Below are 17735 nucleotides of genomic sequence, written 5' to 3'. Positions count from 1 at the left end.
TTCTGCTTATTTTCTTTTAGGAGAATTTTCCTGCTCTTTTAATATTTTTTGAGTTTCTTTTCCTTTTTCTAGAAGAAGAGTGAATCATATCTTCCAACACTATATAGATTGATTGATATGTCTATGTGTATATATATATATATGTATGTGTGTGTGTGCATGTGTGTATATGTGTGTGTGTATTTTTTATATATATATAAAATCTCAATATTAAAATTAGCGACCACTAGTTCCCATCCAAGAGAGAGAAAACGATGGGGCTTACTTTGGAATAATTAAAATACGATGTTCATGGACTTTAACTGTAGTTTCTGGGTGTGTTTTTCCAATGCATCCATGGGACAGGTTAAAGGATCTGCGCCCCCCCCCGTAGGTAATGGCAGGAGAAACGGAAGGCGGAAAAATCAGATCCGGATGTTAGGAAGGGGGGCTTCTTCCTGCCAGGTGGGCGTTTTATACGGGCTGTTGAGGTTTCCATCTTGAAAAGAAACAAGCAATTGTCCTGCTGACAGTAACTCAGTTCATTACATCTGGGGAATAAGCTAGGATTGGTGAAGGAGGATGAAGGTGTGTTCTGGAGGTGTTGCATGTTGGGGAGGGAGCAGCTACACCCTGGAGAAAGAGGAGGTGGGCATTGTGCATTCCTTCTTTCCAACTTTTTTTGCAGGTTTCTGACACACAGATACACACACTTTTGTGTATATGTGTATATGTATGTTATGGGTATATATGTGTATATGTATTTACAATGTATATGTACATATATGTAGGTTTAGTACAGTTTACTTTATTGTCAATGCACATGATACAATGAAATTAAATGCCGTCTTCAGTGTACATTATAACTATAAAAATAAGAACACAAACATACATTCTTTACATTCTATATAATTGAAATTGAAAACCCGATATTGCACTATGCCGTAGAATTCAATATGGTTATTGCTCTGGGATAGAAGCTGTTTTTCAGCCTATTTGTCCTTGTTATGACCACAATTGAGCTCAAAATTTGTTGATAAGCAAGACAGTTAAGAGAATCTTGCTCCATTTTATGACCTTTCTTCCACAGTTGTTAAGTGAACCACAGCAGTTGTTAGTTAATAGGTTGTTAAAGGTTGTTAAGGCTTGTTAGGGCTTGTTAAGCTCCCTCATTGATTTTGCTTGTCTGAAGGTTGCAAAAGGGGATCATATGACCCCCTCGGGATCCTGCAATCGTCATAAATACATGCCAGTTGCCAAGTCTGAATTTTGACTCTGTGACCATGGGCTTTGCTGCAACAGTCATAAGTGTAAAAACTGGTCATAAGTCACATAACTTTGTAGGAAGAAATATCCTTCTGGGTTCAGCTCCAAGGGGAAACAGACACTGGAAACATGGAGACTGCTTGGAAAGATGGTTTAATGGTGGACAGGATCACATGGCATGAGTTCCTGAACAGAAAAAGGGACGAGAGGGAGTGAGTCCCCGGGTTTTATGCCCTCTCTGGCTTTGAACTTCCTGGGGCCCAGAAAGAGTACCCTGATTGGTTGTCAGACTCCCAGGGGTTGGGGGTCTTAGCTCGCCTTGCTGGCTGATGTAATCTTCCCAGGTGCCATGTGGTGAGTTTCTGTTGCTAGATGGGTCCAATTGTGTTAGTTTCTGTTGCTAGATGGGTCCTATTGTGTTGCAGATGATGGTCCATTGACAAACATTGAGTTTCTGCCTCTGGCCCATTGACAAAGGGTGGAGGCAGGAAGATGGGAGCTGCTTCGTCTTTAAAACATGCTTCTCCATTTCTCATCCAGGGAAACATAATATTCTGCCTTTTTAATATTTCCCAAAATATTCTAGGAAAGGGGTGGGTGCTAACTTCCTACAACTTCAAAGGGTCACTAAATAATTAGCTGTATGTCGTAAGGAGAATGTCAAATGAAGAACATCGAATTCTTAATGCTGAATTCTTAGTTCTTAAAAAATGCTGCTGCTTCCAGAAAATAGATGGAGTTTTTCTACAAATATGAGTATTCCCAAAGGAAGGAGATGCTATTCTCTCCTCCCCTTTGAGTCAAGGGCTGAGAGAGTTTATTGGGCTTGTAGGACCAGGCTGAATCTGCCAGTTTGAGCTGGCACAGCTTAAATCTCTTAAGTAAAAAAATATCCTCGGCTCCATTCATTGGGAAAGGTATAATTTTATTGGAGGTCAAATGTATTTCAGTACAGGTAGTCCTCGACTTACAACAGTCATTTAGTGACCGTTTGAAGTGAACAACAGCACAAAAAAAAGGGGACTCATGACTTTTCCAACCTTCTGACAAGCAAAGTCAGTGGGGAAGACAGATTGACTTCGCAACCGTGTTCCTAATTTAACAACTGCAGTGATTTACTTAAGGGTGGCAAGAAAATGCCTCAAATGGGGCAAAAGTCACTGAACAAATTTCTCCCTTAGCAACATAAATTCTGGGTTCAATTGTCCTCGTAAGTAGAAGACTACCTGCAAGGAGCCTTGGTGGTGCAGCGGACTAAAGTGCTGTTAAGTAACACCAGCTGCCTGCAATTACTGCGAATTTCAAATCTCACCAGGCTCAAGGTTGACTAAGCTTTCCATCCTTGCAAGGTAGGTAAAATGAGGACCCGGATTGTGGGGGCAATAAGCTGACTTTGTATAAAAAAGAACACCGCTTAGGGGGGGCCGAAAGCCCCACTAAGCAGGTATATACAAAAGTATGAAGGCTATTGCTTAACGCATTGTAAGCTGCCCTGAGTCTCCGGAGAAGGGTGGCATATAAATCAAACAAACAAACAAACAAACAAACAAATAAATGCAAAGCCACAATTGAGGTTCGCTCGCCAAAATCACTTTAAGTCCTGCTTTTTTCTCTCTCCTTATCTGCCTCTTGCAATCCAGTTTGCGCAAGATTGTTTTCATAACGGTCAGTGTGCGGTTCCCTCCTCCTTCCAGTGGTGTGGCCTTGGAGCAGCTTCCCAGGCGACACAACCAACTTTCGGTTTCCTCCTCCAACCATCCCCCCCCATCCTTTCACCCCCCCCTCCAGTTCATGGCCGTCTGTCACCACATGGTAGCTGAACCCAAGCGAACATAAGGTGGCAGCTGGCATTCTGCCCTCCTTGGGGAAAAAAGGTATTAAACCTGGAAAATACAGGTAATCCTCGACTTACAACAGTTCATTTAGTGAGTGTTCGAAGTTACAACGGCACTGAAAAAAGTCAGTTTTTTACATGACCGTTGCAGCATCCCCATAGTCACATGATCAAAATTCAGATGCTTGGCAACTGTTTCATATTTATGACGGTTGCAATGTCCCAAGGTCATGTGATCTGCTTTTGCAACTTTGCCAAGCAAAGTCAAGGGAGAAGCCAGATTCACTTAACAACACTGTTACTAACTTAACAACCGCACCCCCATGTTCATGTGATTTATATTTGGATGTTGTTATTTATTTATTTATTTATTTATTTATTTATTTGCCGCCCTTCTCCGGAGACTCAGGGCGGCTTACAATGCATTAAGCAATAGCCTTCATACTTTTTTGTATATTTATACAAAGTCAGCTTATTGCCCCCACGATCCGGGTCCTCAACTGTTTGACAGTTGCTTTATAATTATGACGGTTGCAGTGTCCTGGGGTCGTGTGATTTTCTTTTGCGGCCTTCTGATGAAGCAAAGTCAAGGGGAAAACCAGATTCACTTAACATCCGTGTTACTCACTTAACAACCGCAGTGATGCATTTAACAAACGTGGCAAGAAAAGACGTAAAATGGGGAAAAACTCAACCAATGTTTTACTTCGCAGCATAAATTTTGGGCTCCGTTGCGGTCATAAATTGAGGACTACCGGTGCAGTGCAGAATTCAACCTGGGTGTAAACTTGATGTACAGATACCCTGTTTTCCCTAAAATAAGACATCCCCTGATAATAAGCCCAATTGGGCTTTTGAGTGCATGCACTAAAATAAGCTCTCCCCTGAAAATAAGCCCTCCCCGAAAATATTTAAACTCATGCGCAGCTGGTCCCTGCCATTTCCTCTGGTTTCCTCCATGTACCCCAAAATAATAAGACCTCCCCCCCCAAAAAAGAGCCTTGGTGGCGCAGCAGACTAAAGTGCTTTTAAGTAACACCAGCTGCCTGCAATTACTGCAAGTTCGAATCTCACCAGGCTCAAGGTTGATTTAGCCTTTTCCATCCTTTCAAGGTAGGTAAAATGAGGACACTGATTGTGGGGGCAATAAGCTGACTTTGTATAAAAAAGAACACTGCTTAGGGAGGAGGGGGCGAAAGCCCTACTAAGCAGGTATATACAAAAGTATGAAGGCTATTGCTTAACACATTGTAAGCCGCCCTGAGTCTCCGGAGAAGGGCGGCATATAAATCGAACCAATAAATAAAATAAATAAAGCCAAGTGCTTATTTCGGGGTTCAAAAAAATTTAAGACAGGGTCTTATTTTCGGGGAAACACAGTAGTTCTTGACTTACGACCATAATTGAGCCCAAAATTTTTATTGTTAAGTGACAGATTTGTTAAGGAGAGTTCTTGGTAGAGTTGTTAAGTGAATTACTGCAGTTGGTAAATTAGTAACCCTGTTGTTAAGTGAATCTGGCTTCCCCATTGACGTAGCTTCTCAGCTACGTCAAGGTTGCAAAAGGGGATCACATGACTCAGAGTCACTGTAACCGTCATAAATGTGAGTTAGTTGCCAAGGATCTGCATTTTGATCGTGTGACCATGGGAATGCTGCACCGGTTGTAAGTGTGAAAAATGGTCATAAAGTCCCCTTTTTTTTCCAGTGAAGATGTAACTTTGAATGGTCACTAAATGAACTGTTGTAAGTCGAGGACTACCTGTAATATAAAACAGTTGTTTCTTGGCGATAGATGATCCACTGCAGCAACATGCAGTGGGTTATGCCCAGACATGCCTTTTTGAACTCCCAATCCCTGCCTTGTTTCCATGTTTAATTTTGTTCCTCCTCAAACCTCACCCAGCAGCTGCTGTTCCAAAACTGGATCCGGTTACATTTAACAAAGAACAAATGGTAAATTGGGATTTTGGAAGTCAGACTAAGAATCATTTAGGGGCATTTATAAGTGGCAAAGTCTACCGAACGGTTGTACTTTGTGAATCGAGAAAAGTGTTTGCAATGAAGAAAGAGAAAAGTTGAAAAGATTTTGTTGTGTTTCTTTTCTACAGCTGTTTGGAAGAAACCTCAAAGGGAATCAACTTTCTAAGTAAGGAAGCCTACGGTTGTACTTTGTGAATTAAAAAAAAGGTAAGTCTTTGCAATGCAGAAAAAAGTTTTTAAAATTTAGTTGGGTTCCTTCTCACAGCTATTTGGAATACATGCAGGCAAGAAAGTGGGGTGAGCAGTGTGGTGAGAGTTGGATACAGAGGCATGCTTTCTTCACGATCATATTTCTTTGTATTAATGTCTTAATTTTGCCTTTTACGTGAACTACGAAAAAGGTAGTTTATATATTTACGTATATAAAAATAATAGGTATAGTACATTGAATTTCCAACTACTATAAAGCTTTGCCTTTGGTTTTTACCTTTTTCTGCCTTCCCAAAAAGTTTATCAAGTGCAGAATGTTGGAAGACTTTATAGGTTTTTTGTACGTTGAATTGTTAGAAGATATGTCCACCTGGGTTCAGTTCCAAATGGGGAAAAAAGACACTGGAAACATGGAGACTGCTTGGAAAGATGGCTTAATGATGAACAGGATCACATGGCTTGAGTTCCTGAGCAGAAAAAGGGCAGAGATATGCTGAGAGTGCATTGCTTCTTCCCAGGTGCTATGTGATGAGTTTCTGTTGCTAGATGGATCCTATTATGTCTTTTGTGTTGCAGATGAGCTGGCTGGCTCAGGCCTTAATGGCCCATTGACAAAGGTGAGGGGGGATGAGTTTCTGTCTGCCTTTTAGGGGGAAATATTATTCCCTTTTAATATTTCCTAAAATACTGTATTTTTCAGAGTATAAGATGCACCTTTTTCCCCCCAAAAGGGGGTGAAAATTTAGGTGCGTCTTACACACCAGATGTATGCCCGCCCACCCACTGGCCCCCTTCCAGCAGTTACCTCCTTGCAAGCAAACAAAAAGAAAAAACAGCTCCTTTCAGCTTCAGCACAGTCTGATTAGCACAAGTTGATTGGATGGGCCTCCCGACTCTCCGTTGTTTTGCTCTCAGCTGTTTTGCGCAGGCCTCTGCTGCTTGCTGCAAGGAGGTAAATTGCTGGGAGCAGATTTTTTTTCCCCTTGTGCTAATCAAGCTATGCTGAAAATGAAAGTAAAGCAGGCTATTTGCTGTTTGCTGCAAGGAGGCAAAATTGCTGGGAGGCAGAGTCAGATTTCTTTTTCTTGTTTTCCTCACCAAAAAAGGTAGGTGCGTCTTATACTCCGAAAAATACGGTATTTCATTTTCTAGGAGGGGGGTGGGTTTTAACTTCCTACAGAATGAAAACATGGGTTGGTGTTTTTTTTTTAGTTTTCATGAATAGCTTTGGAGGGAGACGTGGTAAACCATTGTAGAAAATTAGCACCTACCCTGCTCCTAGAAGGATGAAATATTTTGAGAAATATTAAAAAAGCAGACTATTATATTTCCCTGGATGAGAAATGGAGAAACATGTTTTTTTTAGAGGGAGAAAGCAGCCCCCACCTTTTCTTAACAGCCCACAGCAGATGTCAGCACTTAAGAGATAAAGAAATAGATAGCTCTATTCATAAGCAAATACCCTCACCCAGATCCAACACAGAAAAAAGCCATTAAACCACAATAGGAATTGCCCAACACCCTTTCAGAACACAAGCCCCTTCATTGCATCATCCTGAGAAACTTCAACCAACCTTAGGTGCGTTTATACTTTGCCTATAGCCAGCTATGACCCCTACATGGCACCATGGGAGTCTTGACAACAGCCAAAAGAATACATGTTCTTGCACATCATCAGTGCAGGTAGTAAAGAATGCTGAGACCTTTTGAGATGAAACAGCACTCCTTAACTAGCACTGATGATGTTACCTATTTGGGTAATGAAATGTCTGCAAGAAAACAAGCTCAGAAATCACCAAGGACCCCTCATTTCATCCCTGAGCTACAAATATTTTCCTTTAAAGTGTATATATAAATCTCAGGTGCCGTTTCTTCTAGGGAAATTTTCTCCCAGGTCTACTGTGCATCTCATTTGAAGAAATCTTGCTCACCAAGGGAGCTTTTCTCAGATTCCTTTCTTTCCTGGTGATGGAAAAGGAGAAAAGGCATTTTTGTATTTCGCTTTGCAAAGGGGGTGTGTGTGTGTCATTTTATTATGCTCCAAATATACAGGAGTAGAACTTCAGCAGCTAATATTTTTGGCAGCAGCTACACTAGCTGGGGAATTCTGGGAAATGAAGCCTTGGTATTTGCAGGGAGGAGTGAATCAAGTCCTTTTGTGTGTGTGTGTGTGTGTGCACTTGTGAGTCATAATGCACTTTATTGGGTTTCAGTGAATTCCATTGAGGCTTATAAACCATGGGTTATATTTTACCAGCATTGGCATAGTATTCCATTTGGTAAGATTTAAACTTTGGTTAAATGTTACTGTGGCTTTATACATTGAGCTAAGTTGGTGTAAGTTGGGACGTGCCCCAGCTGGCCCCTCAGGAAAGCAAAACTCTGGATTCCATTGAGTTGAATCAAAAGAAGTTTTAGCAATTCTTCTGTTTTCCCAAAACCCAACACACACACACACACCCTCCCGTCCATCTGATGCTGCAAGGATGTTTTGAGAACACTGAGGTGCTAGGCAGATAACAGGTCAGTCTCAGGGCATGATGGCCTTGGAACCAGGCTGGAACCCGCTGAGAGGGAGTTTGGAAGACAATCCCCCCTCCCTAATTCCCAAGCGGTTAGAGCAAAAGCATGCAAAAAATGCTAGCATGCCTTCCTCCCCCGCCTTTCCAACAGAATGGCAGGACAAGATATATTTTGGAGTTGTGCGTGAACTGAGCCCAGGAGTTTTTGCAATAAGTAAAAGTATTGCCTGAATGTACTCACTGAGAATGTCAAGGCCATAGGCAATTGCTTCACCTCTTTAAATCTTGTTAAATGCAATTTGTACTACGATTAGATTCAGGGGAGATAATCCTCCTCCCAGATCACAGGAAGCTTCAGGGTCATTTTGGTTCCTTTTTGCTACAAGCCTAATGCAAACCCACAAAGAACAATTTGGAGACATGATTTGTGGCATAGTACAGGTAGTCCTCGACTTAGGACCACAATTGAGCCCAACATTTACATTGCAAAGTGAGACATCCATGAAGTGAGTTTTGACCCAATTTCATGACTTTTCTTGCCACAGTCGGTTAAGTGAATCACGGCGGTTGTTAAATTAGTAACACGGTTAAGTGAATTTGGCTTCCCCATTGACTTTGCTTATCAGAAGGTCGCAAAATCACATGACCCCGGGACACAGCAACGGTCATAAGTACGAAACAATGGCCAAGCATCTGAATTTTGATCACATGATCATGGGGCTGCTGTAAAGGTTGTAATGGAAAAACGGTCACTTTTTTCCGTGTCGGTGTAACTTCCAACAGTCACTGAATGAACTGTTGTAAGTAAAGTAACTTATTAATTTACTTTAATAAGTAAATTATTAAAAGAACCGTAGTTCTTTTAATAATTTATCTGAAGTTACAACAGCACTGAAAAAAAGTGACTTAAAACTGCTTTTAATACGATTGTTGCAGCTGCATCCCTGGTCACGTGATCAAAATTTGGATGCTTGGCAATTGGTTCATATTCATGCCGGTCACATGATCACCTTTTGCGAACTGACAAGTGCAATCAACGGGGGAAGCCCCACGTACCGTACTTAATAATTGTGTTACTAACTTAACTGCAGTAAATTCACTTAAATGTGGTAAGAAAGGTTGCAAAACAATTCACTTAACAAATGTGGTAAGAAAATGGGGCAAAGCGTGCTTCCCAAATATTTGATTTAGCCACATAATTGTGGTCATAAGTTGAGGACTACCTGTACAATGCGTGTACAAATAGTCCTCCACTGATGACAAGTTACTTAGCATTTGAAAATGGATCTCCCTGGGAATTCTTACGATGAGGTTCTGATAGCTGTCTCTTCTTCCCTGCCCTCCCCATGGTAACATGACTGCATTTATAGTTTTACAATATTTTTGCTAAAACCTGACATTTCCTTCCATTTTTCGGCAAAGCTGGTTAACGATGGTTGCAAAACAAGTAGTTGAACTGTTGTATCAGTTTTGGGGGTAATTTGTCTTGCTCTAACAACTTATAACCATGACAGACGGGTCCCATTAGAATTGTAAATTGTAAGTAAGTAATAGCAAATTTAGGTGCGTCTTATACATACAATGTAGCCCCACTCCACCCTTTGGCCTCTGCCTCCCAGCAGTTACCTCCTTGCAAGCAAAGAGCAAGAAAAAACAGCTCCTTTCAGCTTCAGCACAGCTTAATTAGCACAAGTTGATTGGATCGGCCTTCTGACTCTCAGCTGATTTGCTCTCAGCTGTTTTGCGCAGGCCTCTGCTGCTTGCTGCAAAGAGGTAAATTGCTGGAGCAGTTTTCTTTTTCCTTGTGCTAATCAAGCTATGCAGAAAACAAAAATGAAAGTAAAAGCAGGCTGTTTGCTGTAACGAGGCAAAATTGTTCAGAGGCAGAGGGAGATTTCTTTTTCTTCTTTTCCTCACCAAAAAAGGTAGGTGCGTCTTATACTCCGAAAAATACGGTAGTTAACAGTGGCTTATTCAAACCGTACTTTTGAGGTGCAAACCTGGTTAGTTCCTGGAAAATAACTAACTACCTGTATGTTGGAAATATATAAACCTTATATATAAACCTTATAATAAGAGCCTTGGTACTACAGTGGTTTAAAGCACCCTGTTATTAACACAGCTGCCTGCAATTTACTGCTGGTTCGAATCTCTCCAAGGCTCAAGGTTGACTCAGCCTTCCATCCTTTCTAAGGTAGGTTAAATGAGGACCCAGTTTGTGGGGGCAATAAGCTGACTTTGTATAAAATATACAAAAGTATGAAGGCTATTGCTTAACGCATTGTAAGCCGCCCTGAGTCTCCGGAGAAGGGCGGCATATAAATCAAATTAAAAAATAAAAAAAAATAAACCTGTTTTGATGAGATCTACAACGCAGAGTTCCCTGCAGGCTCTTAGAAAAACTGCTTTGTTCCCATTATCTGGAGTTAATCCTCAGCCCCTTTGGGATTTTAAACCCCAAGAGAGTAAAAAGAATGAGGCCAAAAAGGTTTTGTTAAGGCAGTTCTCCTCAAACCAGTATTTTCAAGGCAGATTGGGAGCCTTTGCTACAGAACCAGTGTGATTACAACAACCTTGTCGGCGAAGGCAAATAGGAGCTCAAAGGTACTTTTTCAACTGGACTTTTCTGAAGTTATTCTCCTTGAAAACGTTTCACTTCTCATCCAGGAAGCTTCTTTGGTTCTGATTGAATGGCGGGGGATGGAAGGATTCAAATCATTTGCGGTCATCCGGCCCTTAGGACTCTGAAGGGGAGCAGTAATCCAGCTATTCAGAGAATCAAAAGCCGGTTATAAAGCAGGCAATACCCTCTGGAAGCAGGCTAGAGATATACAACGTTCAGGAAAGTGTTCGTTTTTGTGAACATAGCCCATTCTTTTATTTGCAGTCAGGTAGAATTGGTGTGTGTGTGTGTCGCAGATTGTTGAAGGTTCCACTGCTTTCAGAGGAAAATGACTCTTTGTGCATGCACAGGAGGGGTGTGTCCACCTCTTTCCAATTTGCTTACATGTGCGATGTATGCAATCTCATTTACAATGCTGTAGGCTTGCCCTGAAGCCGGTTGAAAAAGGCTTCTAGAGTGGTTTAAATAAGCCTTCAATTATTGAGAGTGTATGCACCAAGACAAATTCCTTGTGTGTCCAATCACACTTGGCCAATAAAAGGAAGGAAGAAACACCTACTATTGAAGAATGGACATTAAAAGTAGCTAATTTGGCGGAGATGGCTAAAATCTCTGCATATTTGAAGGACCATTTGAATGAAAGATATGTACTGGAATGGAGAAGATGGATTGACTATATACAAAACAAATATGGGACTAAAAAGTTGCATATAGCTTATGAATGAAATATTTAGATGATTTTTCTTTTTACTTTGATATTTTAGTACCTATGGGGGAGTTAAAGAGTAAGGGGAAGTTAAGAGTTTATAGTTAGTTTGTTTATGTTAGATTATGTTTGTTAAATGCAATACCCTGTATTTTGCTCTGGGAAGTCCGGTGGGGGGGGGAGGGAAGGGGGGGAATTTGTTTGTAAAACATTTTAAAACTTCAATAAAAAAAAATTCTATTCTATTCGTCTTACTTGCAGACTTATAAAAGACACAAATCAAAAATAAAGGAAAGAGGGAGGGGAGAAAAAGCAAATTTAGGCACCGATTTTTATAGTTAAGTTGCAGCTGGTGTTAGATTGGCTAAAATGGATTCAGTCATTGGAGAGAAGTAGTATGGGTAGTCCTTGGGTTACAACTACAGTTGAGCCCAGACTTTTATGTTGCTAAGTGAAACATTTGTTAAGTGAGTTTTGCTTCCGTTTTACAACTTTTCTAGCCACCGTGGTTCAGTGAATCGTTGCTGTTGAAGAAGCTTCTTGAATGAGAGAAGCGAAAGGCCTTCAAAGGAGAAAAAAAACAGAAAGTCCAGTGGCCTCTTGAAAAAGCTCCTTTGGGTCAAGGGAAGTACAGTAAAGCAAAGCCAGATTGAATTCTTTATTCTTTATTGGCCGAGTGTGATTGGACACGCAAGGAATTTGTCTTTGGTGCATATGCTCTCAGTGTACATAAGGAGAATAAAATACATTCATCAAGAATAAAAAGATGCAACACTTAGTGATAGTCAAGGTTACTAATAAGCCAGTGATGGCTAACCTTTTTGCTGTCACATGCCAAAAGCGTGGGGATCGTGGGGGGGTTGCACGTGTGCGTGCCCACACCTGTAATTCAGTGCGCCCCGCTCTTCATGCATGCATGCGTGACCCCCCCGCGTTCCCCCCACTTTTGGCACGTGATGGCACAGTGGGCCCATTTTTTGCCTCCCCAGGCTCCAGAGGCTTTCTTGGAGCCTGGGGAGGGCAAAAACAGCCTTCCCCACCCAGAGGCCCTCCGGAGGCCAGAAACGGCCCATTTCCTGACTTCCAGTGGGCCCGTAAGGCCCAAAAATCAGCTGGCTGGTGCGCGCATGCACACTGGAGCTGAGCTAGGACAACGCTCACGTGCCCACAGATATGGCTCCACGTGCCACCTGTGACACGCGTGCCATAGGTTTGCCATCACGGTAATAAGCTATCAAATCGTACTAGGAAACAAAAACAATATAAATTGAAAGATAGAAGCAACATGGTTATAGTAATAAGTAATAAGATCTGAAGTTTGGGGTGTCAAATTCCCAAGTGTAATTCCCCCCTCCCCTTTTCAAGAGAATCTTACCCCTCCCTGCCCCCCCCCCCTTGGTTCACGTTTGTCGAATCACGGTCAAACCAGATGTTTTTGGAATGATCGTCCTTGGTACGCAGCTGCATTCTCTCATAGCTGGCTGTCCTTGAAGTTTCGTCTCTGGCAGGCATGGTGAACAGCGAAGTTTCCTTCCCCCTCCCAATCAGTTTTCCTCCTCTCCCTCCCCCCCCCCCCAAGCAAAGGAAAGAGTGTGTGTGAGGGGGAAGTTCTGACATTCCACCTCTTGTGCAGGTAGTCCTCAACTTACGACCAAAATGGAGCCCGTTTTCTGTTGAGAAGTGAGACATTTGTTACGTGAATTCTGCCCCATTTTACGACCTTCCTTGCCTCAGTTGTTTAAGTGAATCCCTGAAGGTCATAAGTGGGTAACCCCGGGTGTTGTTAAGCGAATCTAGCTTCCCCATTGACTTTGCTTGTCAGGAGGGTCTCAAAGAGAGCAGTCACATGACCTCGGGACACAGCAACCGTCATAAGTATCATCTCAGTTGCCAGGCCTTTGAATTTTGATCCTGCGATCACGGGGGATGCTGGAAACGTAACTGAAAAATGCTCACGAGTCACTTTTTTCTTTTTTTCTTTTTTTTCTTAAAAAGTTTTATCAAAGATACAAACATTTTCTCCCCACACCCCTCCCCGGACTTCCCAGAGCAAATACCAGGGTATAGCATTTAACAATCATAAACTAAAATGTGCTAACATTTTATAGACTCCAAATTCTCCCTTGGTCCTTAACTCCACATAGTTCAAAAACAAACTATAGACATAAACTAAAAACGAAGTTGAATGTTTCATTCATAGGCTATTTGAAGCTTTTTAGTCTGATACTTGTTTTGAATATATTCAATCCATCTTTCTCCACTCCAGTATATATCTTTCATTTGAATGGTCTTTCAAATACGCTGAAATTTTTGCCATCTCTGCCAGGTTCACTACTTTTAATGTCCATTCCTCAATCGTAGGTAAATCTTCCTTCTTCCAGGACTGCGCCACCAAAAGTCTAGCTGCTGTTATTAAATTTAAAATCAGCTTAGTCTCTATAACCGTACAGTCTGTAACTATGCCCAACCAAAAAAAACCTGTGGGGTAAATTTTTATCTTTTTCTTTAAAATATTTTGAATAATCCACCATATTTTTATCCAAAAAGCCTTAATTTTTTTTACATGTTCACCATATATGATAATACGTAGCATCTTCACATTCACATCTCCAACACTTAGGTTGTAAACTTGAATACGAGGCACTTTTTTCAATGCTGTTGTAACATTGAACCAGGGGTGGGCTTCAAAAATTTTAGCAAGGAGTTCTCTGCCAGGTTGCTGGGTGGGCATTGCCATGGTGGGTGTGGCCTAGTTGGCCTCCTGCACTATGTGGGGGGAGTGTTTTTGGCATCCCTGGGCTCTGGAGGCTTTTTTTCAAGCCTCCGGGAGGGTGAAAATGGCCTCCCCAGGCTCCGGAGGCCCTCTTTCCAGCCTTCCCAAACTTCTGGTAGGCCCATTTTTCGCCCTCCCCGAGTCTCGCGCGCACTCTGCACTCACCTGCATCCAAAACGGGCCGCGTGGAAACTCCGGGGTGGGGCCAGCCCAGGAGTGGGATTTGGGGGTTCTCCAAACTGCACAGAGTCTTAGCTAGAGGTTTTCCCGAACCCCCAGCAGCCCACCCCTGTATTGAATGGTCATTAAGCAAACAGTTGTAAGTCAAGGACTTTCCATGATTATCTGTGGATGATTTTTTTTTGTCTTTTCAACCATTGATAAATAAAAGGCAGCAGATGCAAACAACTTGCAAAGCAGAAATATTAGAAAAACGATTTCCTAGCTGCCCCTCCATCTGACTTAACTCTTTTCTTCCTCCCTCCCTCTCCCTTCTTCTGATAATTTGCAGAACGAGAATTTGAAAAATGGGAAGACCCAGGAAAACCTCTGACTCTGCTGCATCTCCCCGCCCAGCTGCTACAGCCCCCAAGGCAGGTCCGGGAACTCCTCGATCCTCAGCCACCTCCAGGACCGTCCCTGCGACCGGTGCAAACCCAACGGCTACGGCTCCTAAGAGTGGGAGCGGCAGAGGATCAGCCCCAGAGAAGGCAGCCTATTCCACAAAGCCTAGGGGAGCAAGGGAGAGCGGCCAGCCCAGGTCTGCAACGGCTTCTGATGGCCAACGCGGAGGTCCAAGGAAGAGCGATGGGGGAGGAGCAGTCAAGAGCTCCACGGCGTCGGGTGGAGTAAAGCCTTCTGCTACTTCCGGTGCCGCGAGCAAAACCCAAGGCAGAGCGAGGGGCCTGCCTGCGCCCCTCTCCCCTGAAAAAGTGGCTGAGGTCGAGAGGGAAACCCGGGGTCAGTGGAGAAACCCCGAATGGCACAAGTGGCGCGAGAACCGCATCACGGCCTCCATCGCTCCCAAGATCTCCAACAGCAAGTTTGCAAACGGCCGGACGGCGGAAGTGCCTCAGTCGTACCTGAATGAAGTGGTGGGATCGAGATCGGGGGTACAGACCCCGGCTATGAATTGGGGAGTCCGCAATGAGAAGAAGGCAGTGCAAGCTTACGAAGCCCTCAAGTCCACGGCAAAGAAACCGGTGAAGGTGAAAGACTGCGGCATCTTTGTCGACAAAGACAAGCCCTGGCTGGCCGCCAGCCCCGATGGCATTGTCCAAGACGCCAATACCGGCAAGGATCTTCGTCTCTTGGAAGTGAAGTGCCCCTATAAACACAGAAACAAGACGGTGGACGAAGCTTGCCGAGACCAGACCTTCTGCCTGGAAAACGAGGGCAGTTCTTACTCGTTGAAGAAAACTCATCCCTATTATACCCAAGTTCAGTGTCAGATGAAAGCCTCCGGCCTGAAGAAAACTGATTTTGTCGTTCACACCAACAAACAAACCGCAATTGCCCCCGTGGATTTTGATCCGGTTTTCTGGAAGCAAACAGCCCCCAAGCTGGAGAAGTTCTACACGGATGCCGTGGTGCCTTACCTGGAGGAGAAGAGCTCTTCTGCTGTCTGGGCCAGCGAAGAGTGAAGCTGTGGGAAGTTTCTGATGTTTTCTTCTTCTTTTTTTTTTCTTTCTTTCTTCAGAAGATGCGCCTTCAACCTGTTTAACCCGTTCTCCTTTTATCCTTTCTTCTCCCAAGAGGACCAGAATCAGTTGCGGCTTTTTTGTGTCCGAAGGCAGCTTTGTAAATTCTGCAGAGTGGCCTAGAGCAGTGTTTCTCAACCTGGGTGGTTTTCAGAGGTGGACTTCCAACTCCCAGAATTCCCTAAGCGGCTAGAGAATTCTGGGAGTTGAAGTCTACACTATCTTAACTGGAGAAACATTGGCCCTAGAGCAGAGGTCTTAAAGCGGTCTTGGCCGCTTTTAAGACTTGTGGACTTCAACTCCCAGAATTCTCCAGCCAGTTAGGTTATGCTGGCTGGAGAATTCTGGGAATTGAAGTCCACAAGTATTAAAGCAGCCAAGTTTGAAGACCTCTGGCCTAGAGTATAGTCTGCCTCTCTCTCTCTCTCTCTGTGCCTTTCAGTTAGCATTTTAGAAAGCTGCATTCTTCCTGGGAACGTGCAAAGTGCCCTCAGCCTACTATAGAACAGACAAATGATATCTAGAGCGGCCCCAGTTTTTCTCCTGCATCACAAAACATCATTGGTTATTCTCTTTACCTGACCAGGCAGGTAAAGGTAGTTTAAAAAAAAAAAAAGACATTCTGGACTTAGCTGCTTTCAGATTTCTAGATTTCTATTTCCAGATATTTTCCACGGAGACGATCTCAGAAATGAAAATGGTTTTTGCTTGAGACGCAGTAACTTTACCAGAAACGCTAAAAGGACCTGGAAAACGGGATGCGCTTACAACGGAATACTTTCACGTTTCAATCCGCAGGCAGAGCTAAATTGTCCTCATCCAACCTGTTGTCAGTATTTCCTGGAACCTGCGTTATCCAAGAAATATCCAGTGTGATAATGAAGGCCACAAGTTGAATGCAAGAAAGTAACCCCGGTTCATTAAGGAGCTGCTAAGGTTTTGAACATGGATCCAAATAAATCAAACTCTTCCGTTTCCTGCATGCTCTCGGTTACGTATCCAGAATGATCTGTTACATCCAGTGGTAGAGAAAGTTAGATTTATCATTTAGGCAAGAGGATAGATAATGCTGACCCGGTCTTATTTCAGCACAGGTAGAAGTGCATCTTTGCTTAGGAAGTTTATATATATATATTAAAAAAAAAACTGTAATTAAAAAAGATACATTTTGAGGGAATTGCAACTTTTTGAAAAGTGTTTAAAAAATTATAATTAAAAATGTAATTTTTTGGGGGGGGGGGCGGATTGTAACTGACTTTTTTTGTAAAGAAATCTTGTGATATTTTTCTTTGAGACAACATTAACAATTACTTCTGTTTGCCCTCTGGGGCTTTTGTTACGAAAATAAAAATAATCTATGCTAGATGTTGTCCCGTTGGTCTTTTATAGCGCAACCAGAAACAGAATTTGAAAAAATAGGGTTCGTTACTATTTTTACTATCTATTATGGCTAACTGTATTCTAATTTCTTTTTGTCGAAGGCAGGGGTTGAGAGTTCGTTTTGTGCCTTTTCTGCTCTCGAGAGAGATTATGGGATGACTGGAAAATAAGCTTTTAAATGCAGGAAACCATATGGAAGAAAAAATCAAACAGTGGAGTTGCCATCTCTTCTTTTCAACCGTAAGGGTGAACTGTTGAGCCCGAGATTCCAAATCTATCTTTAAAAATTAACTATTAATGGGATTATGAATGTAAAGGAGTACACAAGCCAAGGATTGCAGTTTATCTAGAAAGGTCAGCTCTTTTAAGACAGGGGTCTCCAACCTTGGCGACTTTGAAGACTTGTGGACTTCAACTCCCAGAGTTCCTCAGCCAGCAAAGCTGGCTGAGGAACTCTAGGAGTTGAAGTCTACAAGTCTTCAAAGTCGCCAAGGTTGGAGACCCCTGCTTTAAGCGACTATTTTAGCATCTTAATTTCCAACTTTACTTTCAATTACACATGGGTGGGCTTCAAAAATTTCAGCAAGGGGTTCTTTCCCCAGTTGTTGGGTGGGTGTGGCCATGGTGGGTGTGGCCTAGTCAGTTTCCTACAGCCTGGGGGGAGGGGCATTTTTGCCCTCCCCAGGCTCTGGAGGCCCAAACTTCTGATAGGCCCATTTTTCATCCTCCCTGAGCCTCCGTGCACACCCTGCACTTACCT

At 42.8% G+C, this 17735-nt stretch overlaps 1 protein-coding gene across 5 annotated transcripts in view; it reads left to right on the top strand.

Annotated features, from left to right (window-relative positions):
- The window catches only part of LOC117679770 (uncharacterized), a 20882-nt gene extending 3924 nt beyond the window's left edge, over positions 1-16958 (top strand). For 3 of the 5 annotated variants that reach the window (XM_087872436.1, XM_060682881.2, XM_087872435.1), the window contains exons 2-3: positions 5190-5268; positions 14407-16958. In XM_087872436.1, the coding sequence (XP_087728562.1) occupies positions 14423-15538 (1116 nt within the window). In that variant the 5' untranslated portion in view covers positions 5190-5268; positions 14407-14422 and the 3' untranslated portion in view covers positions 15539-16958. Of the gene's footprint in view, positions 1-464; positions 628-4947; positions 5035-5189; positions 5269-14406 lie in introns of those variants that run through there. The other 2 variants (XM_087872437.1, XM_060682882.2) reach the window with 2 other exon arrangements.
- The last annotated feature ends 777 nt before the right edge of the window (positions 16959-17735 follow it).

This window comes from Pantherophis guttatus, chromosome 6, assembly GCF_059756535.1.
Source record: "Pantherophis guttatus breed Tessera chromosome 6, ASM5975653v1, whole genome shotgun sequence".
Classification (NCBI taxonomy): domain Eukaryota; kingdom Metazoa; phylum Chordata; class Lepidosauria; order Squamata; family Colubridae; genus Pantherophis; species Pantherophis guttatus.
Note: the sequence above shows the minus strand (reverse complement) of the source record. Positions and strands in the feature narration are given on the sequence as shown.